Source organism: Dama dama, chromosome 18 (genome assembly GCF_033118175.1).
Source record: "Dama dama isolate Ldn47 chromosome 18, ASM3311817v1, whole genome shotgun sequence".
Taxonomy (NCBI): Eukaryota; Metazoa; Chordata; class Mammalia; order Artiodactyla; family Cervidae; genus Dama; species Dama dama.
This window is the reverse complement of record NC_083698.1, coordinates 22,241,580-22,268,436: the sequence shown is the minus strand read 5'-3', so window position 1 is coordinate 22,268,436 and position 26,857 is coordinate 22,241,580. Positions and strand designations below refer to the sequence as shown.

General features: G+C 34.9%; 1 protein-coding gene across 1 annotated transcript in view; it reads left to right on the top strand.

The window, feature by feature from the left end:
* The window catches only part of AGMO (alkylglycerol monooxygenase), a 362,881-nt gene extending 337,267 nt beyond the window's left edge, over nucleotides 1–25,614 (top strand). The window contains exon 13 of the mRNA XM_061165005.1: nucleotides 24,621–25,614. Within this exon, the coding sequence (XP_061020988.1) occupies nucleotides 24,621–24,695 (75 nt within the window). The 3' untranslated portion in view covers nucleotides 24,696–25,614. The remainder of the gene's footprint in view (nucleotides 1–24,620) is intronic.
* The last annotated feature ends 1,243 nt before the right edge of the window (nucleotides 25,615–26,857 follow it).

The following is a 26,857-nucleotide window of genomic DNA, read 5'->3' as shown; positions in this document are numbered from 1 at the left end:
CTTCTTCAGCCAGGGTTGCTTAGAGTAGGGGTCCCCAAACCCTGAGCCATGGACTTGCACCATGGAAGTATTGTCTTCCATGAAACTAGTTCTTGAGGCCAAAAAGGTTGGGGACTGCTAACTTAGAGCACATATTTTTAGCACATTTCCCTATAAAGCTGCTGATAAAAAGTTTGTTTATTTGCATATTCATAATTTACTTGTCAGGATCCAGCTAGTAGCACAGACCTCTATAGTTCAATCCCCATAGCATTGTTCCTTTGTAGGTAACTGCAGTCTTCATTATAATAAGTTTTAAATAGGGAAGGGCAGGTATTTGAAAAGATATAGAGAAAAAATAAGTAAAAACTACACATTGTCTAGACTCTTGGAAAAGACCTTTTTCAGGTATCAGATTCTTATTCTAGGGAAGCTATTTTACAACTCTATAAATTATAGATAACTCATAGCAAGGTAAAATAGCTCTTTTTGTAGACATGTAAATTCTGTCCTGTCTAGCTCCCTCTTTCACATGACAAAAATCAATTTGAGATCCCATTGCACATTCATTTTAATATTTTGTAAATGTGCCTGTTTTTCATATTCTTTTTTGACCCAGTTATAAGATCTGCCTGGTTTCCTCATTGAGTTCAACCCCTAACAAGTGCTCATTTGTATATCTAGATGACATTCACTTTATTTTTTCCTGAAAATTATCTTTTTAAAAGAAAATAGTCATTTCTATTTGAAAATATGATGGGGAATTTCAGTATAATGATATCAGTGCAATAACTTCATCAAATTTTTATCTGCTGATTTTGTCTTGGGTATTAGGCAATAGCATTTCTAGTAACATTTAGTATCAGTACTAAATTGAATAGGGATAATGATCAGATTACCACTCCAGTATTCTTGCCTGGAAAATCCCATGGACAGAGGAGCCTGGTGGGTTACAGTCTGTGGCATTCCAAGAGTTGGGCATGACTTAGCAACTAAACAACAGTGATCAAATTAGAAATACCAATTGCTGTGCTGTTTTGAATTTTCTTTATATTTTTTAGGCTTAGAAGAAATTGAATTTCAATAATTTCTTTAAAATTTGATCACTCATTTAAAGTTTGCAAAGTTATTAGATGCCAACTTCTATGCTTCTCCTATGCCCATAAGATCTTTAAGTGGTGTTGGTGATTAAATGAGGTATAAAACTTAACTAAATAAAATGCTTGATTTTCTGAGTATGTCTGGGATTTACATGAATCCATGTACATGCATACATACACACATGCATATTTGGAGACATTTGAAGAAATATGAATGCATATTGTAATTATTTTATCAGTTTAAATTCTTTGCATGTGGCGATAATTTTGTAATTATGTAGAACAAAGTCCTTGTTTCTAGGAAACACATACTAAAGTATATAGGTGTAAGATTTCTTGCTATTACAATTTCAAATGGTAAAAAAGTGTTTAGAAAGAGAGAGGGGGATAGACAGGAGAGAAAGCATATATGGCCAAGTGTAAGTAGAGGTAAAGATATAGAGATGCCTGTGGTATATTGTTGCCATTTTTATAGGTTTAAATTTTCATTATTAAGAAGATGTGGAAATTATTATTCATTTAAACAAATTAAAGGATAAGTTGATAGATGTAGCAATTTGCTCTGTAACCAAATATCCAAGTAGGGTTGTTAAAACTACTGAACATTTCTAATCATTAGTCAAATAAGTTGCAGAAGGGGGCTTACACAGAAAAAGGCTCTGACTTTAAGGGACTATTTGGGTGAATGTTAAAAATCACCAAATCTCCATTCATTCATATACTCTGTCTGTTTCTCTCTCATACACACACATTTTCTTTTTTTTCCTCTGTTTTATTTTTAAAATATTTTTAGCCTTTGTCTAAGTTTGCTGTCCGATTTCCAGAATCAAAATTGAGGCTACATTTCAGAGATCTGTAAACTAGTTAGTTAAATTGATCACCAAATTGTGAGTAACCTCACCAAAACTACTGTTATCAGATACTGCTCAGAATAGTTGTATTCATAACAGAAACACTATTCATTCCAAAATGCTTTAATAGAGTGAATGAAGCATAGCAAAGTAGACCAATTTGAAGCTTATATCTTGCCTTCTCCTCCAAAGATAGCGTTTTATACCAAAATATTTCAAAGAACAATGATGGGGAAGATTAGAGATTTTATTCTCCAAATGCAATATCTAATCATAAAATCATTATTTAAGTTTTCTATTTCTTCTTTGTAAATTTTGAGATAATTTGAAGGTAAAGAAGGTCTTGCTATATGAACACTGAGAGTTTTTGACTTTTAAATTGATAGAAATTGTTATGAAATTGATAAACTGCTTAACATGTGTCTAGCAATAAATGGGTAATTGATAGATATTGGAAGAGAGATAAAACTGTGTTCCTTATGTAGAATTTTTCTCCAGGAGAGTAAGTGGGTGTTCCTTGAAGGAAGCAAATTTTAAATTTAATTTTATGAGTGGCATGTTTAGCATTCAACTGCACAATAGTTTTTTTTCAAAAGAGCTCCCATGTGTTTATTCTCTTTAAAAGGAATTCTACAGTTTATTTCCATTATGTCTGCAAACAAAATCAAAGTAGTATATCCAGCTCATCAGAAAGATGAAAAAATATCAGACTTGACTGCTGAGAAATCACGACTCTGTATTTGATTTTTCAGGGGGAAAGAGAATTATGCATATGGATGCCACTATTTGCCCTTTGTCTCAGTGAGGGAAATAAAGAATTCAAAGAAAAAAGCCAGGAGCAATTTTTTAAAAAATCATGTCATTTTTCCCCCCTCTCTTTCTGTGATTATGATGTAGGTAGAGTTAGTTCATGAAAGTCACCTCTGCAGAAGTCAGCATTATCAGCCAGTTTCCAGAGTTTTGATAGATGACTTTAAAAAGCTGAGCTCTGGCTCAAGGAACTGACAGATGGACTTTAATTCCAAAAGGGTTGGAATAGATTCATGGAAATCACCCTGTAACTCTGATCCGGCACACATGTCCTCAATATCCAGAAGCCAGATAGGGGCCAAATGATTCTTCTACATTTTCTATTGGCCCAGTACCAAAGAGGCACACTGATTCAGAAAAATTTAAAATAAGTTTATCCAATTTGCCTCTCTCTCTTTCTAATCTCTGAGGGATGTAAAAGGAAACTGAATTGTGAAAAATTCTAATATCTTGATTTTGTTTTTCCTTTTCTACCAAATTTAATGAATACTTTTATGGTTTTCATTGTTTTATAAAATTTATGAATATCATTAACAAAAATAGCATCAGTATAAGCCTACTGATCACTTTGGAAACCTACTTTATTGAAAATTAGATTAATTTTATTTATTTTAAGGGACATGTGTTAAGAGCCATATATGATGAAGTTAATAATAATAATAATAAGCATGCATTGAAATCAATTAATAATGAGTTCTAGACTTGGTTTTTACAATCAGTTCTAGAACTTAAATAGTTTTAAAATGAGGTTAATTTTCTACAGAAATAGTTGCAAATTCACACTTAATGTAACATTTCTAGACTGATGTGCTTAGTTGCTCAGTCATGTCCAACACTTTGCAACCCCGCAGACTAGCCACCAGGCTCCTCTGTCCATGGGGATTCTCCAGGCAAGAATACTAGAGTGGGTTGCCATGCCTTCCTCCAGGGGATCTTCCCAACCCAGGGATGGAACCCCAGGTCTCTGGCATTGCAGGCAGATTGTTTAGTGATTGAGCCACCAGGGAAGCCCTTCCAGATGGATACAATATATTGTTTATTACATACATTGTGTTGTATTACATGTAAAGACTAACTTTGGTATGCTTAAGATAGTACATCAAGTGCTTTAGAGGGAAACAGATTGAATTGGATCTTTTTTCTGGGTTGCTGCATAAGATATTCGGTGGCCATCTCTGCAGGCAATATGTAGTAAAAGCAGTAAAAGAAACAAAAGTGGAAAATCTAGAGGTTTAGAGGAGTTGAGTGAGATTATGAAAGATTCCATGAAGGAAGTAACATTGAAGTACATCTTGAAGAATGGGTGAGATTTAGAGAAATGGGGTTGGAAGAGAAGAGAATCAGAAGAGAGTATGAGGAGAGCAGGACAACAGGAAAGATCCGGGGTATATTTAGGAAGCAAGTAATAAACTGTCTGGTTTTTCTGAAAATATGCCAAGGGATTATCAGGAGAGTATAAAAATATTTTCTTATGTATAGATTCCTTGGGGAACTCATTCACTCTCATAGTTAAATCCCCTATAATCCTTTACATCCATATTTTATCTCTCTATCCCCACAGCCAAAATTATTCTAGTTCTGGCCACTGTCATCATCAGCTTATGGAGACAGCATCCTAACAGGTCTCTCCCACAGTGTGCCAGGCATTACCCTCCACACCACAGCCGGGTGCTGCAGAAGAAAGAGAATCCTATCACTTCATGATGAAAATCCCTCAGTTGCCTTCCCTGTCTTAGGCAAACCTTACCTCTCTCTACACTTTTCCTGCACTTTGGGGGTTAGACCTCCCTGAATGTCTCTTAATTCTTTCAGGGAGTGGTCTTTTTTTCTCCCTGGATTCATGTCTCTGGACCCCCAGTTTTCCCTTCTTTTTCCCACTGGCAAACTCCCCTTTATCTCTGATGTTTAAAGAGCATTTTGTTTAATCGTGCCATCACTCCTTTATAAAGAGTTAGTTGAGGAAGTAATATGTTCCAGGCACTTCCTTCTTTCAAGACACGCCTTGATCTCCCGGACTGTGTTTTGTGGCCGCAATACACACAGCATCCTCTATTGTCATTGTCTGTGCAGTGATCTGTATTAACTAGTCCCATACAAATCTCATATGAGTAGAAATAGCCTGATGAAGGTTGATGAATATTGCATTAATAACCCATGCATGAATGTAATCAAACTTGAGCAAAAGTTAATAAACCTATATCAGTCTTTCTTGTACTACACATGATTCTACCAGATTTTCCTGATTTGAATGATCTCCTACTCAATTTATCTCATGTACCTCATACTTTTGAAATGGTATTCTCCTACAAAGTCATCCAATGAGTTATCTATTCTTCAGTCTGGTTTTGAAAAGTCCCCATAGAAAGACTTCTTTTTCAAATTTCTTTCACTCTCAAATAAGTTCAAAGAGAGTCAGGCTAGCTCCCTCTCCAGCAAGGATGACCGTGGACCCCTCGTTTCAATTGTGTTACTTCTCTTTCTCTCCACTCCAAGTCCAGTCCACTGCTCAGGCCCAGGGGAACATCATTTCTACTTTGAACTTATCCTGAACATTTATGGGTCTCATTAGCTTCCTCTTTTTAATTAAAAAATACTTGTAAGCTATAATTTTTCAGAAATATGGGGAAAAAATCCTTGATTTAACACTAACCAAACTTAGAATGAAAATTTTTATAGTTATCAACTATAGCCACTATGTTACACATTAGATCCTCAAATCTTATTCATCTTATACCTGTAAGTTTGTACCCTTTCACTAACATCTCCTTGTTCATTCATTTTCTAACCCATCTCCTACTGGCAACCACATTTCTATTCTATTTTTCTTTCAGTTTAACTTCCTTTCTTTTTTCTTGGGTTTCATATGTAAGTGATATCATGCAATATTGGTCTTTCTATGTCTGACATTTCAATTAGCATAATACCTTCAGGATGTATCCATACATGTTGTCACAAGTAGTAGGATTTTCTCAAATTTTTGCTGAATAATTTATCATATTTTCTTTGTCCATTCTTCTGTCAGTGAGCATTTAGATTATTTCCATATCTTGGCTATTGTGAGGCTTCAGTGAACGGGAGTGCAGATATCTTTCTGAAATAATTAGTTAATTTCCTTTGATATGATATATTACTGGAAGTGGAATTGTTGGATCATGTTGTTTTATCTTCTTTCTCTATCATGTTAGTTCTAGTACCTATATTGCATGCATTACGTTCCTAGATAGGTACTAGGAATGTTATGCATGCCCTATAGATGTGTATTAGTCTGTTGATCCTAGAACTTCCAACTCTGCCATGCAATAAGTAACTCTTAGTTTTTTGTTTTATATAAAAAGAACATAAACGATATTATGGGCTTCTCTGGTGGCTCAGTGGTAAAGTATCTGCCTGCAATGTAGGAGCTTGCAGGAGACATGGGTTCGATCCCTGGGTCAGAAAGATCTCCTGGAGAAGGAAATGGCAACCCACTGCAGTATTCTTGCCTGGAGAATCCCAGGGACAGGGGAGCCTGGCAGGCTACAGTCCATGGGGTCACAAAGAGTTGGACACAGCTGAGTGACTGAGCAGCAGAAAACAATAGTATACTTGATTTCATCTGATGTATTCTTAATCCAATGTGCAATTTGATCAAGTGGTATTTTTTGTGTTAGACTAACTTTTTACAATTATAAAATTTTATATTTTATTTCATTTTATTCCTATTTATATGTAATACATATAAAATTTCACTCAGAAGGTTTGGCTTATTCCTTTACCATAAAAATATAATTGCTATGGTATGAAAATCAAAACTGCTGGAATTTAGTATTACTCACAAGTAGATCTGTACATTTGTGGCTACACTTGAAAAAAAGAAATGAGAAGAAAAGGAAAAGAATAAAAGAAAAAGAAATCCGTTAAAATCATAGCCATGGAGAAAGTTTAGTTTCCTAACTCCCCTTTAAAATTTCCCTATGAGAACAGGCAACCCCTTCATAGACTTGAACAGAGATGAGGTATGAGCACAAAGCCATGAATTCTCTGATTGCTATTTGGCCTGAAGGTTTGCTGGAAGCATCATTGTCCTAGTTAGACTGTTTTCCAGCTTCTAAATGTACTAGAGCATGATTGTATTATGTGTTGACCCTGATTTATGTTGAAAACCCAGAAACATTTTTTCCAGAAGAACTGCTTTGTGTATGTGTGAGCCTTTGAGGCCTGGCCCCATCTGAGAGTTGACTGGCTCACCTCCGTGTACTGTTCATTTATTCAGATGGTTGGACTCAAAAGGAGGAATCTTTAAATATCCAGTGGTATTTTAGTGAAATAAATACTGTGAAGCAGATATGGGTTGTTTAAAATGTATCACTATGATGTAATATGTCAATGCTCAATTAGACGTTTGCATGCACCTTAAAAAAAATCCCGTCTCCAGAGAAAAACTGATTGTCATAAGGCCGTGTTTCAATTAAACCCACATCCCAAGCATTCTGAGTTCCAAATTCCTGAAACCCTCAAGTTAATGTCTTCCATGTTGTGGGGTTAATTTACATAAAGTTCTGGAGCTCCTGCTGCACTGTTTCAAATCTTGGTAGCTTTGATATTCTCCACAGTTCTATACACAAATATTATAAGCTAGTTTTCACAGAGACAAGTTATGATTATCAGCAAGAATTAGTTTCATACAGTGATCTCTTACCATATTGTATCAGAACATTACCCAGGCCCCCTTATTTCTGAACTTCGTTTTGCAGTCCCTATAAAACACATCTGTTCCACTGTGTGTTTTGAAAATTAAATGTACTAATATCATTCTGACTGACCCGGCCACCAAACTCATGTGGGAGAAATCCAGTCCACAACCCAAGCTGTGTTGAGACTTCAGGTCCTGTGGGAGCATGTAGCTCAACTTCACCACAGCAAAGAAAAAAAAAATAATAAAGAGAAAAAAGAAAAAAAGGAAAAAGAAAGAAAAGTAACATTTCCGAATATATGTGTTTTCTACTGATAACAGCATAGAAAAACTGAGTCAATTATAATGCCCTTCCATCGATATCCATCCTGGTGCAGTTCTCAAGGGTCATGATAAGTCATCTCATCATGAGCTTCTGTGAAGTTTCTCTCTATAATTCCAGCTTTATAACAAGGGAAATCCCTATGCTAAATACCCTGTGATAGACTGATTAAATGTAGAAGGACGTAATTAGGTAAAGAAAAAGATAATATTCCAACCTAAAATTAGTTAGCTCATAACAGAGAGTGGATACATGTCATACTGTAACAGAATTTGAATTGGATTTATTCATGTGAATGTTTGAAATAAAACTTCTGCCTGCATAGGTCTTAAATGATCACTGCTATCAAAGATGCAGTTAGAAATAGCAGTGTTAAAAAAAAAAAAGAAATAGCAGTGTTATTTAGCCTCCATATGTTTGAATTTTTAACAATTTTTTTCCTGTAATTGAGATCTAATCTTACTGCACTGTGGTCAGAAAAGATGACTGGAATGATTTCAATTTTTTTGAATTTACCAAGACTAGATTTATGGCCCAGGATGTGATCTATTCTGGAGAAGGTTCTGTGTGCACTTGAGAAAAAGGTGAAGTTGATTGTTTTGGGGTAACATGTCCTATAGATATCAATTATGTCTAGCTGGCCCATTGTGTCATTTAAAGTTTGTGTTTCCTTGTTAATTTTCTGTTTAGTTGATCTATCCATAGAACGCTAAAAGTTGAGGGCAAGTAAAGTGTTAGTTGCTCAGGTCATGTACATATCCTTGTGACTGTAGCTCACCAGGCTCCTCTGTCCATGGGATACTCCAGGCAAGGATACCAGAGTGGGTTTTCATTTTCTTCTCCAGGAGAGCTTCCTAACCCAGGGATCAAACCCAGGTCTCTTGCATTGCAGGCAGACTCTTTACTATCTAAGCCACCAGTTAAAACATCATTTTAAAACAAAATTTTTTATTCCAAAGAAGTCAAGCTGAATATTCCCCTGCATATTAAGGTAAAGATGAGTAACATCATATGTACATGTATGCTGCTCTCAGAATTTGGAATTTAATGCTAAATCCTAGATGAACTCCGATATATTTAATCCTCACAAAAGTAAACACATTCATCGAATATGTATTACTACAGTAGTAGAGATTCAATGTTAAAAAGGAATAAACTTTACAGATAACCAGAAAACAATTTAGAGCTTATTATCCATTTCCTTCCTTCCTTTTTCCTTCCCTCCCTCTTGTCCTTTCTTTTCTTTTCTTTTTTTCCTGCTAAGTTTTCCACTTAATCAAACGGCAAGATTGGTTTAGATTATCAGACATCTACATACTTTCCTTTGATTACTCTCTTCAGTAGCACAAGGGTTCTCAAACTTGAGTGCGTGAAGGAATTACCATAAAGGGTTTGTGTACATAACACCATGTGTATTATACTATATGGGTTATTTCAGGGAATTCCTAGGGTAATTTTAAACTCTGTACAACTTTTGTTGCATGTGCTAACTTCAGAAGCTAACCAAAGAGGTTCCACTTGCCTTTACTTATTTATGAAAATTATTAACACATTTCCCCAGAATCCAGAAAATATACCTTTTGGCATAATTATAAACACATTTATAGCTACAAAGATGCTTTCTGAAAACTCATACTGTACTAGGGTATATTTATTCCTTTATTCAATATCTTATATTGGTTATAAATTTCCCCCAGAATTTTTATAATATTGGTGTCTTTTTTTCTTTTCTTTTTTATTGGAGGATAATTGCTTTACAATATTGTGTTGGTCTCTGCCATACATCAACATGAATTAGTCACAGGTATACATATGTCCCCTCCCTCCTGAGCCTCCCTCCCATCTCCCACCCCATCGTGCCCCTCTAGGTTGTCACAGCACTGGGTTTGGTTCCCTGTGTCACACGGCAAATTTCCACTTGCTATCTTTTTCACATATGGTAATGTATATGTTTCCATGCTACTCTCTCAATTTGTCCCACTCTCTCCTTCCCCGTCCACAAGTCTGTTCTCTATGTCTATTTCTCCATTGCTGCCCTGCAGATATGTTCAACAGTAACATCTTTCTAGACTCCATCAGTTCAGTTCAGTTCAGTTCAGTCACTCAGTCATGTCTGACTCTTTGTGACCCCATGAACCGCAGCATGCCAGGCCTCCCTGTCCATCACCAACTCCCAGAGTTTACTCAAACTCATGTCCATCGAGTCGGTGATGCCATCCAGCCATCTCATCCTCTGTCGTCCCCTTCTCCTCCTGCCCCCAATCCCTCCCAGCATCAGGGTCTTTTCCAATGAGTCAACTCTTTGCATGAGGTGGCCAAAATATTGGAGTTTCAGCTTCAGCATCAGTCCTTCCAATGAACACCCAGGACTGATCTCCTTTAGGATGGACTGGTTGGATCTCCTTGTAGATTCCATATGCATGTGTTAATACACAATATTTGTCTTTCTGTCTTACTTCACTCTGTATAATAAACTCTAGGTACATCCACCTCATTCGGACTGACATAAATGCGTTCTTTCTTATAGCTGAGTAATATTCCATTGTATGTATGTACCACAATTTCTGTATCCATTCATCTGTTTTAATGAATTCAAGTAATAATCTCTCTTCCCCCATCCCTTCTCATCTTTCTTTCTCACTTGAGAAACAATTGACCCTGAATTAAGGGCTAGGTAAAAATTAAAATTTTGAAAGCTTCATTTAGTAAAATGACCTAGAGAATACATTAATGGTGAAACTTCATTTTTTCCCTCACCTCAGCTTTCCTGAAATATGATTGTTATTTCTTGGACTATATACACAAATAGGCAAAGTATTTACCTCTGAAATTACTGTTGTCCTTAAAATTCATCATTTACCAATAACTATCAAAATTGTTCAGTACTTGTTTTTATTTCAGTATATGCCTCTGCAAATTTTCTAGGAATCACTGCTGCGGCTACTTCTCTGTACCTTTTTGATGATGTCCACTAAGTTATTTTTCCAAAGATGAATATAGCAGGTCTTAACTTTCTAAATTGCAGGCATCAGAGTGCCAGAAAGTCAGCTTATGTCCAGGAAGAAGCTTAGGGATCTTGATATTTAGAAATGCACGATTTGGGAATCATGTTTCCCATCCTTTGCCAGTCTCTTCACATATTCCACATGTGTAAAGAATGATTTTTTTAAAAGTTTTTTTTCCCCTGTCATTTCTGCTGTTATTTCAATTAACTTACTGTGGCAGTAATTAGGGCAAGATGAAGAAATACTGTGTTCTTTTTATTGCAAATTTAATTATTTGGGGGAACTATTCTGTGAACTTTCTACCATTATAATATTGTCTTGACCAATTCTATTATTTTTCAGACAATAGAACTAAGAATAGACTTTAGAGATTTTCTATTTTTATTCTTTCATTGAACAGAAAAAGAAACTAAAGAAACAGATATCCTGAGAAAATAAAATGACTCAACCATTTTATGACAGAAAGGACAAGAACCCAAGTTTCAAGGCTCTCAGGCCTGTGTTTTTCCCAAGTTATCAAACTTTGCTACGTTGAAGGCTCTTTATCCTTATGATAGGAGTTTTTTAAGGTGAATGGATAAGAAGATCTATTGGAATGAAAGAAGTAAAAATTATAATTTCTATTTATAGTTGTTTTAGCCTATCTTTCTTTGAAAAGAAATTTTGTTTTTATATGTCTTAGAATACACAGATAATGATTTAAGTAAAAAATTGTAAAGGTAAATATAATGAGGGGGAATAACTGTTATGATGTATTTTCAAACAAAGTTTGGAAAACACTAATCCGCCTGCAGTGCAGGAGATGCAGGATCAGTCCCTGGGTCAGGAAGACCCCCTAGAGGAGAAAACAGTAACCCATTCCAGTAGTCTTGCCTGGAATATTCCATGGACAGAGGAGCCTTGCCAGGGTGTCGCAAAGAGTCAGACACGGCTGAGCAGCAGCAGAAACATCAATAGTGATGATAACAAATCAATAATATCAACTAAACTATTGACATTTGTTGAAGCATTTCACATATGAAACTTGTAAATAATGTTATATTAACATTAATTTAATTACTCCAGTAACTCTGAAAGATTATCCATGCTCTTCAGGTGAAGCTACTTAGGCATACCAGCATTAAAAAACTTGTCCAGTGAGTGAATTAACATTAACTCTGTGGTTGACCTCGCTTTAGTAAATCATTTTTATTTTATATTTAACTTCAATATTGTGAAGAAAATTTGACCTGAAGATTTGTAAATAACATACATATATATACACACACACATCATATATATATATATATGCTCAGTCACTCAGTTGTGTCCAACTCTTTGTGACCCTGCAGACTGTAGTCTACCAGGCTCCTCTGTCCATAGGATTTTCCATGCAAGAACACTGTAGTGGGTTAACATTTTCTCCTCCAGGGATATGGATATATATACACATACATACACCAGTCTTTAATAAGTATGTTCATGAAAAACTATGAAGTTCTAAGTTCTATGAATTCAGGGCCTATACTGCTCACCAGTGAGTTCTGGCATAAAACAAGAGTGTGATAAATATTTGTGAACTGTATAGTACCCAATGGGGACAGATTCCATGTAATTTTTTTATATGTACATTCACCTTTGAACTAGGACTCATGCTACTATTTCTTATGGATGCCACACCTAGCACTAAATAAATAATCTTTTAACATTTCTCAAAAATATGTATTTTAAGAAATGCCACCATTATGGAATTACTTATTTATTGTAGAATTTTCAGAAAAACATTTTCCATTATATTACCCAGGATCCCTCTGGGTAGCATCTGTATAAAAAACCAACTATTTTGACACAGTTTTAGCTATGCAAAGGAAATTTAATGGAACATGAGGGATCAAAACAGTAGTTTGGCAGTAGGTGTGGGATGGAGAATCATTAAAAATTATTACTTTTTCCATACTTTTGTTTTAAATAAAGAATTAAGGACACTTTAGGACATTAAAATATATAGTTCAGAAGGTTGGTGTTATGAAAATTCATTAGGAACATCGAACTTCCATACTCTTACAGGATGAGAAACATAATGGAAATACTCCAGACAATGATCAATCTATAATTGTACTTACCCACTGAAATCCTACTCTACTTGCAGTTATTATATGCAAGTTTTAAAAGCATTATTTTAACTATGACCATCAATGACACAGAGCTGGCATTTATAAAATCTCTAATGTTCCAAATTCTGCCTATAATTTTTATCTCTTTATCTTTCACTCTGTTTTCATTTTTAATTTATTGAATCTTTTTAGCACAAAAGTTAACACACTTCAGTCAGCTTGTATCTTTATATAGCTTTAAAATCTAGAGAAAATGAGTCAATATTCACCATAATCTTATGAAAATTAGGGACACTATTCTTCCCATTTTATAGAGGCAGAAACTGAAATTCTAAGTAACCTCTGGAGTAAAATTAATTTGTGTTGAGTTGAGACAACCCTATCTTCTTATTCTTTTTCCAGAGTTCTGGTTTGACTAAGGTCACTTTATGTCCCAAGTTAATTCCAATGTGTATGAGGTTTATCACTCTTAGCCTCCACTCATTCATCCCTGATATTCAGATTTCCTGTCAGTAGCTTTGTTTTTGGATTTACAAGTGGTCACTTTGTCCAAAAATTTTTTTCTAGAACAATTTGAAAAACATTCCCTCTGTTGTTTTTATTCTGTAGCATTTGTTCTTTGAAAGAGTCGAATTTAAAATCCATATCAAAGAATATATAGTGCATCTTGGAAGTAAGAAAATTATGGCTAGACCAATAGATATATTGAAGAGAGTTGGCCTAGCCAAACATTCATTTTTGTGAATTAATGAGGTAAGAATAAATGAGTAATGTGTAAGGTAAAAAAATTAAATGCAATTCTGTTCTTTGGAACAGGGATATCACTTTGTTGTACCAGAAATTGAGCAGTCATGTAGAAATATAGATAACTGAAACTCCAATTCACTTCTTACATTGTTCATATAGATTCTTGATCTAATATTTCAAATACAGAAAACATTAAAAAATAATAAGCCTGTATGTGTATGTGAACTATAGGCATGAGTGAGTTTTTCAACTGTTCAGTTCAGTTTTCAACTGTCAAGTCCAAGAAGTAGATTTATATTTATACTTTTTAAGCCAGGAAAACTCACCTTAATTAAAATGTAAATCAACATCTTCTCTTGGTCTTTGGACCTGATATTAAAATAAAGAGAACCCTAGGTGATAATGCAACATCTGATTGTTTTTTGCCCAGAGTTGTGGGAAAAACTAAGAAATCAAGTGAATTGAGTGCACATTTTGACCTTGCTGTTTCATAAAGAAACATTGACCAACCCCGTAATGTGGAAATTTCACATCTTTCCAATTCTCTCGTATAATTTGAACTCTTTCCCAGCAGCTCATGTTATCATGTTTCCTTTAATAATCCTTGCTTTCATAATTAAAGCCATTATTAGTATTATCCTCATCATCAGCATTGCTGTTGTCATTATCACTATTTGGAGCAGAGAAGATGCAGGGTATTTGTTCAGGCTCACACCATTTTTATTATAGCTTAAAAGCTAGAAAATATGCTCTTTGAATGCTTGTCGTGTTTATGTAATCAGCTCCTACATTGCCAAGGCTTATTGAAAACAGCTGGGTGCCTGCTGCCTGCCTCACCCTTTGTTGGAACTGTTGCCAGAACAGGTAGTCAGAAATGGAAAGTAAGGAAAAATTCAGGCATCTGGGTGTCTCTCAGGAAAGTAGCTGTGGCTTCCTTAGGAAGCAGTCATTGTTTCCCATCAGCCAAGACTCTGTATCCCCTTGGGTCCAGTTTTGGCATGGCTGGCCTAGGAGGATGCGGTTTATGACTTAGGACTTACGCGAGAAAGCATTTGGGCAGTCCCATCTCTGGCAGAACATTGAGAGAAACTCCCCCAAGCTGCAAGCCATATGTGAGCTGTTGGCCTTCTATTTAGCCTACTCTGGGAAGTTCCCATTTACTGAGGCTCTAATCGTTCCTTTGACACAAGCAAAAACAATACAAAAGGATCTTTGCAAAACATATCCTTCCAAGATATACTGTCCTGTTTTTAAAACCAGACATCACTATTATTTCTATAAACATGGCATTTCCCACCAAACCCCCACCTCCCCACAAATGAACTCATTTCTTTAAGAGACTTGTTTGGTTTCCTAGATAGAAGGCAAGTACAAAGAACTTTTCTTTTTTTTTTTTTAACAGTAGGGTCAAAGTCCTGGATGAGCAGTGTTGAATGATATTCTGCAGGCGCAAATATATTCTCTTCCAGATATAAATTTTTGTACATCAAGTTTTAAAAGTTATTTATGTGTTGATTTATGTCAGAGAAATGCCAGGAGCACTGCTATGTAGGATATACTGAGAATCAATGTGCTATTGTGGTATATAGCAAGGAATTCTCATTTACCAGGAAAATGGCATTTTGATGGATTAGGACTATATGATTTTCTTGATAGTTTTTGTTGAAGCAAAGCTCTGATTTTGACATGTAAATACTTTTCATTTTAGTAGTCAGAAAGGGCACTAGAAAGGTGTGGTACTTTGAATTTTAGATAAAATGTCATGTTTTTTTTAGCATTACGAGAGTCCTGTTAGGACACTTAAGGACCATGATTAATCCAGCAACATTTTATTCAAGAATCTTCAGTTTCAAAACATACTAGGTATGAGGCAAACAAGTTTATGCCAATGTGAGGCATATTTGGGAAAACTGAAGTTTTATTTCTAGTTGTAACTAGACTTATTTGCAGAAATATAAAAGTAAAAATTATAATAGTAATTTTTAAATTCATTGGATTATACTTTTTAAAAAAGTGAAGTCATAGCACACATTACAAGGAATCAGGTTATTTTTAATGGTTTACCCATTGCTAATTTTAATACATAAAAATGTCTCAGTGCAGAGTTAAACTAGGTAATGTTCATTGAGTTCCTTTATTTTTCCTACTCTTGTTTTATTCTCAACTTTTTAGAAACCAAAACAGACTATCCTTAACATTTTTCATTGCCCTGATTTTTTCCCTTCTCACATTCATAAAAAATTTAAAAAAATGTGAAGCTCCATAATAAGTGTAAGAGGAAGGTTATGAGTGTAAAACGACTCTATCCACAAAATATATCTTTCCTAAGATGTTTTCCCAAAAGAATGGTCATCATTCATCTGAATATTCATTCTCCAAGTGATACCTGTTCTGTTATTAATTTGACTTTATTATAACCCTGTCTTCATGTCTCCATATTGTTTACCATAGTTCAAGAAAATTTTATAAAATTTCATCATTATCATTAAGAACTTGGACCATTAGAAAAATATAAAGTGAGGCTTCTGTTTTGACAAGGCAAGTATTCTGATCATACTTTGAGTATAAGTCATGTCTTATCAACTTTGGTTGTCTAATTTTCCTCTATGTGTTACTTGTGGTAAGTTGGGTATTTCTTTGTACCTGTCCTTTTGAAAAACTTCAACAAAAAAACTAATCTGGAAAAAACTGAGAAGAGGAAAGCCTGGATATTGAGAGTATATGTATTAAAATATTTAGAAAATTTAGAGAAAATATTTAGGAAATCAATGTAAGTTGAAGATGCATCATTGCATATAAGGAAAGATAAGAATGTAGTAAATAATCAAAGAAAGTGAAAGTGTTAGTCACTCAGTCATGTCCAGTTCTTTGTGACCCCATGGACAGGCAGCTGGCCAGGCTCCTCTGTCCATGGAATTCTCCAAGCTAGAATACTGGAGTGGGTAGCTATTCACTTCTCCAGGGGATCTTCCTGACCCATGGATCAAACCTGGATCTCCTGCATTGTAGGCAGATTCTTTACCATCTGAGCCACCAGGGACTTAAAAATCCATGTTACTAGATGGCCGGACTCATAGAGTAGTGGTTGGTAATGCTGGAAATATTTAAAATAATATATCTATATAGACACTTTATTCATAACTTTGAATTCAGAGAGGAAAAAGTCCACAGATGTTTTTGGGAAATGCAGCATCTATTTTCACTTTATGCTAATTATGGTTTATTCAGCTTCCACCAGATGGTTTTGTATACACGGTAGCTAGTTCATGCCAACTGTCTTCCAGTATATTCTCTGAATTATAGGTAGGTTTTGGAGACCTCTAAGTGATCTCTAATCTTCTTACTAATATTATGGCTTTCAAATGTCATTGTGATATCTCCAAGGTGGTCTGAGTAAACAATAGGATATTCTATAGGAATATCCTGCTGAAAAGGAGAAACAAGTTCTTGAGCAATTTAGATTTTAAGAAGTGAATAAATTATTGTACACAATAGGAGTTAGTTATCTCTGGGGAACTGAAGAAATGGTTGCAATAAAGATTCTGCATTTGTTGTCTAAATTACTTAGTACTTTTTTGGTCATGAATCTTTGCCCCCCATTGAGTAGAAAAATAATAAAATACCTGATTTTTCTGGTGTTGGAATTCAGCTGAATTATTTTAAAACTTTGTTTATTTTGTGTTTGTTTTCTTTTTAAAAACATGATTGTGGTATGTTTAGTGTATTCTCTTGTTTAAACATTAATTTCAGAAAATATTTAATGTTTGAGGAAAACATATATTCTTTTCAAATAAGCCACTGTTAGTACATGGACATTCACATGAACTTTCTTTTCATATTGTTATTCCTTAATTAATAACATTAATATATACTTTTAAGCAAATGTAAAATTATACTGTTTGATTTAGTGTCTAAATAGTAATGAATCTTTATAAGACTTCATATTAAATGTAGCTGTGATTATACTTTCCCTTATATAGAGTACAGAAATAAAAACAGAACACAAGACTTCCAAGTAAAAGGTGCAGTGTCTAGAAATATTTCTCTTAAAGCCTTTTGTTTGTCTCCATATGACTCAGTATAGCCTATGTATGAACAAAATACTGAACAATATATTTGAATGTTTTCATTTCAGAAGGACCTTCAATACATGTGGCTTCACTTTCGATTCTAGTTCTGTTTGTGTTTATTCTTCTCTTGCATTCATAGGAAATAGAAATATTTTGTATCCATTCAGGTCTGATTTTAAATCCCTATCTATATAGTAGACAGTAGTCATCTTTAAAAAATACATATTGTTCAAAAGTATACTTAACAAAGAATTGGTTTTATTTTTCTTCACATGAGTCAGTAAAACTTCTGTATGTTTAATGTGTTTCCCTTAAAAGAAATTGCTGCTGTTATGGTTGTTCCCCTTGTGTTAAATAGCCAGGTAACTTGTATCTTATGGACTTCATCAATATCAGAGAAAGAATTTTTAAATAAAAATATACTCTTCACTCTATAGGGTGTGATTTGTTAGTGATACTAAATAGGCACATTCATTCCAGAAGAATTTTAGGAAATCAACATGGAGGTCTAAATTTGGCTGAAAATGTACACAGTGAAGTACAATCATACTTTGGAGATATTACAGATTTGGTTCCAGAACACCATAGTAAAGGAATACTGCACTGAGTTACACAAATTTTCTGGTTTCCCACTGCATATAAGTTATGTTTACAGTATACTATAGTTTCTTAGGTGTATAATTCAATCATGTCTTTAAAAATTTTATATACCTTAATTAAAAATGCTTTATTGCTAAAAATGCTAACTATAACCTAAACCTTTAGTGAGTTATAGTAGTACCATCAAAGACCAAATATCACCATAACAAATACAATAATAATAAGTGTGAAATTTGTGAGAATTATCAAAATGTGATACAGAGGTAGGAAGTGAACAATTGTTGTTGGAAAAAAATAGCACCTATAAACTTGCTCCATGCAGATTTGACACAGATTATACTGTTCTGATTTCAGACCATACTACAAAGCTACAGGCATCGAAGCAGAATGGTACTAGCACACAAACAGGCATATAGATTGTGGGTTAATCTAGACCCATTAATTATATATAGCCAAACATATATGACCCAAACAGACATTTAGATCAATGGAACAAGACAGAAGACCCAGAAATAAACCCAGACATTTCTGGTCAATTAATCTATGATAAAAGATGCAAGAATATACAATGGAGAAAAGACGATCTCTTCAAAAACTGGTGTTGGGAAAATTGGGCAGTTACATGTAAGATAATGAAATTAGAACATTCTTTTACACCCTATGTAAAAATAAACTCAAAATGGGTTAAAGACATAAATGTAAGACTGGATACTATAAAACTACTAGAGAATAACATAGGCGGTACACTCTTTGACATAAATTGCAGTAGTATTTTTGGGAGGATTCATCCCCTAGAGTAATAGAAACAAAAACAAAAGTAAACAAATAGGACCTAATTAAACTTAAAGCTTTTGCACAGTAAATTTAGTCTATAAACAGAACGAAGAGATGGCATATGGAGTGGGAGAAAATATTTACAAACAATGCTACTGATAAGGGATTGATTTCAAAAATATAGAAACAGCTCATATAGCTAATGCCAAAAAAACAAACAACCCAAACAAAAATGGACAGAAGGCCTAAACAGACATTTTTCCAAAGAAGGCAAACAGCTAGACAACAAGCACATGAAAAGATGCTCAACATCTCTAATTATTAGAAAAATACAAATCAAAACTAAAATGAAGTATCACTTCACACCAGTGAGAATGGCCATCATTAAAATATCTACAAATAAATGTTGGAGAGGGTGTGGATAAAAAGGAACCCTTCTTCACTGTTGGGCTTCCCTGATGGCTCAGTCAGTAAAGAATCTGCCTGGGTTTGATTCCTGGATTGGGAAGATTTCCTGGAGAAGGGAATGGCAACCCACTTCAGTATTCTTGCCTAGAGAATTCCATGGACAGAGGAGATTGGTAGGCTACAGTCCATGGGATTGCAAAGCATTGGAAATGACTGGGCAACTAATAATTTCCTTTTATACACAGTTGGTGAGAATGTAAATTGGTGCAGCCACTATGAAGAACATTATGGAGGTTCCTTTACAAAACTAAAATTAGTATTACCATATGATCCTGCAATCCCACTCTTGGGTGTATATCTAGAGAAAACCATAATTCAAAAACATGCCAATTTTCAGGAGCACTGTTTACAGTAGCCAAGATAGAGAAGCAACCTAAATTTCCATTGACAGATTAATGCACAAGGAAGATGAAGTACATATATACAATAGAATATTGTTGTTGTTCAGTCGCCCATTTGTGTCCAACTCTTTGTGACTCCATGGACTGCAGCAAGCCAGGCCTCCCTGTCCCTCACCGTCTTCAAAAGTTTGCCCAAGTTCATGTCCATTGCATCTGTGATGCCATCCAGCCATCCCATCCTCTGACACCTCTTCTCCTACGTTCAATCTTTCCCAGCATCAGGGATCTTTCCAATGAGTCAGCTGTTCGCATCAGATGATCAAAGTTTTGGAGCTTCAGCTTCATCATCAGTCCTTCCAATGAATATTCAGGGCTGATTTCCCTTAAGATTGACTGGTTTGATCTCCTTGCAGTCCAAGGGACTTTGAAGAGTCTTCTCCAATACCACAGTTTGAAGGCAATAGAATATTACTCTGCATAAAAAAGTGAGATCATACTATTTGCAGCAACATGGATGAACCTAAAGAGTACCTTATTAAGTGAAGTAAGACAAATATTATTATATGATATCACTTATCTGTGGAATCTAAAAATAAAACACAAATGAACTTATTTATGAAACAGAAATAGACTCACAGACATAGAAAAAAATATATGGTTACCAAAGAGGATAAAGGGGGAGGGATGAGAGAGAAATTAGGAGTTTAAGATTAACATATATACACTACTAAATATAAAATAGATAACCAACAATGACCAACTATATAGCACAGGGAACTATACCAGGTATCTTGTAATAACCTATAATGGAAAAGAATCTGAAAAAGAAGATATATATATATGTGTATAACTGAATCACTTTGCTGTATACCTGAAATTAGAACAACATTGTAAATTAACTGTATTTCAATTTTTAAATGTTAAAAAAGATTAGATGCTGGATTTGCTCCATTTTTAACAAGGTCTCTATCTAACAGGGAGGAGCAGCACAATGACATGTCAGTTCCCACTGACATTTTATTATAGATTAATGGCTCAGATTAGCCACCTGCCAGATGATGAACTTTTGGGAAAGGGGTGGAGAAAACGTGGAGAGCATCTGTACAGGCCAAAGATCAAGCATCAGAGTCCAGGGATCTGGGAAGTCAAGGAAATAGCCTGAAGACAAGGGCCACTAATGATGTGTTACATGGGGAGGGCTTGACACCAAGAGTGAACTTCCTCTGTTTCATATTTTGAATCCAGCTGTTAAAATCATGGGACCTGCCCAGACCTAGAGTAAAATAAGTGTTCACTGAGTTTGTTTATGTATCCGGAAACATCATATCTAGAGATTAGGGAAGAATATTGTTAAAAAAAAAAAATGCTATGGTTGTCATTTACTCTTACACTAGCCTAAGTAGTGATTCTCCTGCCTTCATTGTACAAATAGTTGATTGAGAAATATTTTAATGAATATTTTATCTTGAATGACACCTTTAACCTGATCAAATATAGAGAACTAAAAGGAACAGCCTAATACAGAAATTGAGAGAAAGGTTGGATGAGGGAAAATTTTAAATGAAATGACTGTAGTAATCAAGTGATCATACTGAGTCCATGTTAAGTAATTTTCCATGTTAAAATTATATATGAAATACATGTTTAGATCTATTATATATATATAAATACATTGAAAAATATAAAAGCAAATCAGTGTTTTCTTACTTAACTATTTTCTAATAAAGCAGGTTGTCTAGTTCAGTCATGGATATTTTGAGAAGGACCTATTCATTGTGTTTACTTTCTATGATCCTGTGCCAATTTGGATTTCATTATATATTAAAAAAACCCTACTTTATGCATGAAATATTGATTGTGAAGAGGTCTTAGAAATCCAGTAGTTACTGGCCAAATATATAGGTGATTACAAAAAGAGAAAATGAATTCATTATTGATGTACACATTCACTGAACTAATTTTCCAGGATGTGTAGTTTGATTTTCTGGAGTTCATTAAGTAAACAAAAAATATCATGCCAGTTCCGATATTTAATATTTCATGATTAATATTCTTATATTTAATATTTACTCTTTGGTAAAACACATAAATTATGAGTTCCCATTGCTCACCAACAAACTGTTTGCTAATTCTCCAAGTTTGCCATGAAAATAAAACATTATAATCTAGTAAAGGCACCTAAGACAGTGCCCAGCATAAGCAAGGGTCTCATTGCACATTAATCTTAACTGTGAATCTGATCCCTTTCTTCATTAGCTTTTCTTCTCCATCTATTTGGAGGGGTAACACATAGGGGCCTGAAAAAATATAGGAAAGCAAAAACAGAAAATAAAACCACAAACTGTGCAACATTGCATTTTTTTGGTAAGAAGCTCAATGGTATCCAACTCTTTGTGACCCCTTGGACTGTAGCCTGCCAGGCTCCTCTGCCCATCGAATTCTCCAGGCAAGAATACTGGAGTGAGTTGGCATTCCCTTCTCCAGGAGATCTTCCCAACCCAGGGATCGAACCCAGGTCTCCCTCATTACAAGCAGATTCTTTACCATCTGAGCCACCAGGAAAGCCCTAAAAGGACTTTGGTTAATTGGAAAAGAAAAGATCCCTGTGTTTCAGTTAGGACAGCTCCTTAAGAAAGTAGGACTGGAATTATAGTTTCAAAAGTAGAAAGATATAGTTGAGAGGTAGTGAATTAACAGCAAAGGCGTGTACTAAATTATAATCTTTTTCATTCTCTTGTTAGATCAAAAGTTCTTAATGTTCAGAGACCCAAGATGAAAGTACAGATCATCTATCTGGTAGGGAGTAGGGACTAGAAGAATTATGACAGACACAAAATTGTACATACAGTTTTACAGATTTCACTGAAATCATACTCCCTAGACTTCAACCAATGAAATAATCCGTGTGACCCTAGGCACTAGATTCAAAACCAATGAAAACTTTTACTGCCAAATATATTTCAGATCCCAGTGCCTTGCCCAGCACAAGTTGCTCAATTAATATTGTGTACCTAAATTAAACTATTTACACTGATATCATAGATTTATCATCTCTGTTCCATTTGAAGGCTGTCTTCTCGGCTATCCCTCTGTCAGCACTGACCCATATTCATATATAAATGTAATTCACTGTGCAGTCTACTACCTTTCACAAATACTTCCTTTTCTTGATATTTCTTTACTTGGTACCACCTTGAGAAATCCCATGAGGTCATTTTACTTGAATCACAGTCAAAAGAAACAAAATAAAAACCAGCCTTTAAATAAACTGCATTTGATTTCTGAGGCAACTCCAGAATGTTAATGTTATTCTTAACGCCTGCCTCAATATAACTTTTTATTTTATTCTTGCTACATTTTTTTATACTGTTGATGTTATAGGCTGGAAGTAACACATGGATTTGAATAAAACTATCACATTAGTTAATATGAAGCATAATGGTTCTGCAGAAAAAGAAGGTTCATATGAAACTGAATGACCTATAATCTAATTATCCATCTAATCTAAATATCCAGGTTTAAGCAGCTCTTGTTGTTATTTTCATATCCAGGCTTTAATAGCAAAATCACAGCAGTTCAAGGTATTTTCTGTGACTGCATGACTGGACTCAGCTAACGGCCTTGGCTTCATTTTAGTCTGTAACCCCAACCATTCCCCATGCCTTCATCTTTTTACTTAAACATGTTTCTTTGTATGCATTTTACTGGATCTTTCTGTAATAGTGATCTTTTAGGGAAGAGGCACAGGGTCATATTTTAATCTTTTGAAGAAGTTTACACAATAAAAGAAAATATTGAGAAACTTTCACAGCTATCCACATGTCCCCAACTGTTTAAACATTTTTCATCATCACTCTAATAACACCTAAGATGGGGATCGTGAAAGTAATCATATAGCTTAATTTAATGCATAGATAAAGGGAAAGGTTGACTTTGGAAACCTCCGAGGTGTAAGGACTATGACTAGTGCCTAGATGTTACCTCAAGAAGAGTCAAAGAACTGTGTGTTTGGGTCATTATGGCATTTAGATGACACACAGTGAGAAATTCTGCAACCTGTGAATTCTTACTGAGGATGGCTGAATTATTCTTGCTAGGATTATAAGAACTCAACAATTTTATTTGGCTAAATTTTGATGATTTTTTGGGAATGTGTGGTGTCACTTGAAAGCAAAAGGAATAAACTCAGTGAACTCTGATGGCTGCTTATCGTGATTCAGCAATTTCTTAAATTTTAAAGAGAATTTTGCTGTTACAGTTTTATATATGGTAAGATCAAGAGACTAAAAAGTTAAGTCAGCAGTCTTTAGAATTTAATTCATGTTGGGTGAAGTTCATGATATGGTAGGCCACATTGCCTCAGAGAGGAATGACTTCTTAATAACATTTTTATTTCTCCTTTTCCAAAGGCTTCCTAAACTATATAAATAATGAGGTTGTTTAGTACAATACAAACAACATGCAGTATGTTGCAGGTTGCAAATGCCAGAAGACAGTTCTGTTTCATTCACTAATCTTATAGCCTCATCCCTAGAAATGACCCAGAACTGTGAGGGTATTTTTTTTAAGCCACAGAAACAAAACTTTTTAACCCTACTCTTCATATAATATGTTTTGAGCTGGATTGGTTAAATTCTATCACTGAACAACTGCTAGCTTCAATTTGAATAATTTAATTGCTTAAATTATGTGTATTCACTTTCCCCTAGAAAAGTATTTCTAACTCAGTTGAACTGAAGTGTTGAATCCATTTTAATTGTTCTTCCTCTCTGTGTTTTATTTCTTCAGATTTTTTTTTCCATCTGCATTGCTTTCTGGGGAGTAAGGAGTGTGAAGCAACTTGTCTCAGACCCTTGGAGATAACCTACGTTTGTACCCAGTTCTCTTGTTTTAATCATTTGTCCACAATTGTAATATGTTACTACTGTCTATGGAAATATAATTGTCTTATATAATGATTGTATGAACAGTTTTTCTAATGAAAGGTAGATAACATCTATATACTCTTGCTTCCTTTTCACATTTATCATTCTCTATTAAAATTAAAGTCAGCTGCAGTTACTTTATTGCTAGGGTGGAAAGAAAATGATGTCAAATAGAATGACATTATGTACACTGATAACATCTAAGCCAATGAGTATGAGAAGAAGTAATAAAACTTCAAAACAGCTGAAAGAATGAAGATTTTATTTTCATTGGTTTGACAATTTTTCACTTGCTCTCTGCTAAAATTGTGCTTGGAAACATATTTGTTGTCATAAAGATGTATTACATGAGTTGTCTGCCTAAGGCTAGGTTTACCTTTGAAAGCCATATAACGTAAGGAGTAACATTACACAAAATGACATCACCGACATGAAAATGAAATCACTGACATGAAAATGAAGAGGATTTGTCAGAATTCATTTATTCAACAGATTATTTGTGATGCATATGTATAATATGTTTGGTCAATTTAATCTGGCAGATTGAGGGGTGTGGAGTATTTCTGCATTATTTTAAATTGTCTCACAATCATATTAATAAGACTCTCTAAATAAAATTGCCCCAGGAGCAGTTCTGTGTACAGCCCCATTCTGTGTACATTTTTCATGGGAATTGTAAAAATTTGCCATGTGTTTCGTTAGGAGGTAACTGACAGAGATAAGCAGGAAATGGTTCAAACTTTCCTTCTTCTAGTATTTCTTAGATTTTTTTGTTGTTGTTTAATTTTTTTTTTCTATATTGAAGGATAATATCTTTACAAAGTTGTATGGGTTTCTATGCAAATCAGCAATGCAAATCAGCTCTGAGTATGTATATACCCCTTCCCTCTTGAAACTCCCTCCCACATTCCTCATCCCACCCCTTTAGGTCCTTAGAGATCACCAGGCTGGGCTCCCTATGTTATGTAGCAGCCCCCCACCAGCTATCTATCTTATACATGATAGTGTATATATGTCGATGCTACTCTTTTAATTTATCCCACCCTCTCCTTCTCCTGCTGTGTCCACAGTCCATTCTCTACATCTGAGTCTCTATTCCTGCCCTGCAAACATGTTCATCAGTACTGTTTTTCTGATTCCATATGTGTGCATTAATATGTGATATTTGTTTTTCTCTTTATGACTTATTTCACTCTGTATAACAGGTTCTAGGTTCATCCACCTCAGCTCAGCTGACTCACATTCATTCCTTTTTATGGCTGAGTAATATTCCATTGTCTAAATGTACCACACCTTCTTTATCCATTCATCTGTCAGTGGACATCTACTTTGCTTCCATGTCCTAACTATTGTGAATAGTGCTTCTATGAATATTGGCATACATGTGTCTTTTTGAATTATGGTTTTCTCAGGGTTCACGCACAGTAGTGGGATTGCTGGGCCATATGGTAATTTTATTCCTAGTTTTTAAAGGAATTTCATACCACTCTCCATAGTGGCTGTAACACTTTAAATTCCCACCAACAGTGTAAGAGAGTTCCCTTTTCTTTGCATCCTATACAGCATTTATCTTTATAGATTCTTTGATGATGATCATTTTGACTGATGTGAGGTGATACCTCATTATAGCTTTGGCTTGCATTTCTCTGATAGTAAGCAGTGTTGAGAATCTTTTCTTGTGTTCCTTGGCTATCTGTATGTCTTCTCTGGGCTTCCCTGGCGGCTCAGTGGTAAAGAATCTGCCTGCCAATGCAGGAGATGCGGGTTCAATCCCTTGGTCATCAAGATCCCCTGGAGAAGAAAATGGCAACCCACTCCTGGAGTTTTGCCTGGGAAGTCCCACGGGCAGAGTAGCCTGGTGGGCTACAGTCCATGAGGTCAGAAAAGAGTTGGACATGACTTAGAGACCAAATAACAACGTCTTCTTTGGAGAAATGTCTATTCAGGTCTTCTGCCCATTTATTTCTTAGATTTAAAGTCACAGTTTAAGTTACCAAACTTATAAGCACTAAAACAGTTAATACTGTCCTTCACTGAGCTTTGCCTCTGTTCATTGCTGGTTTAAAGAGACTGATCAGTTGGCTGACTTATTTTTAATAT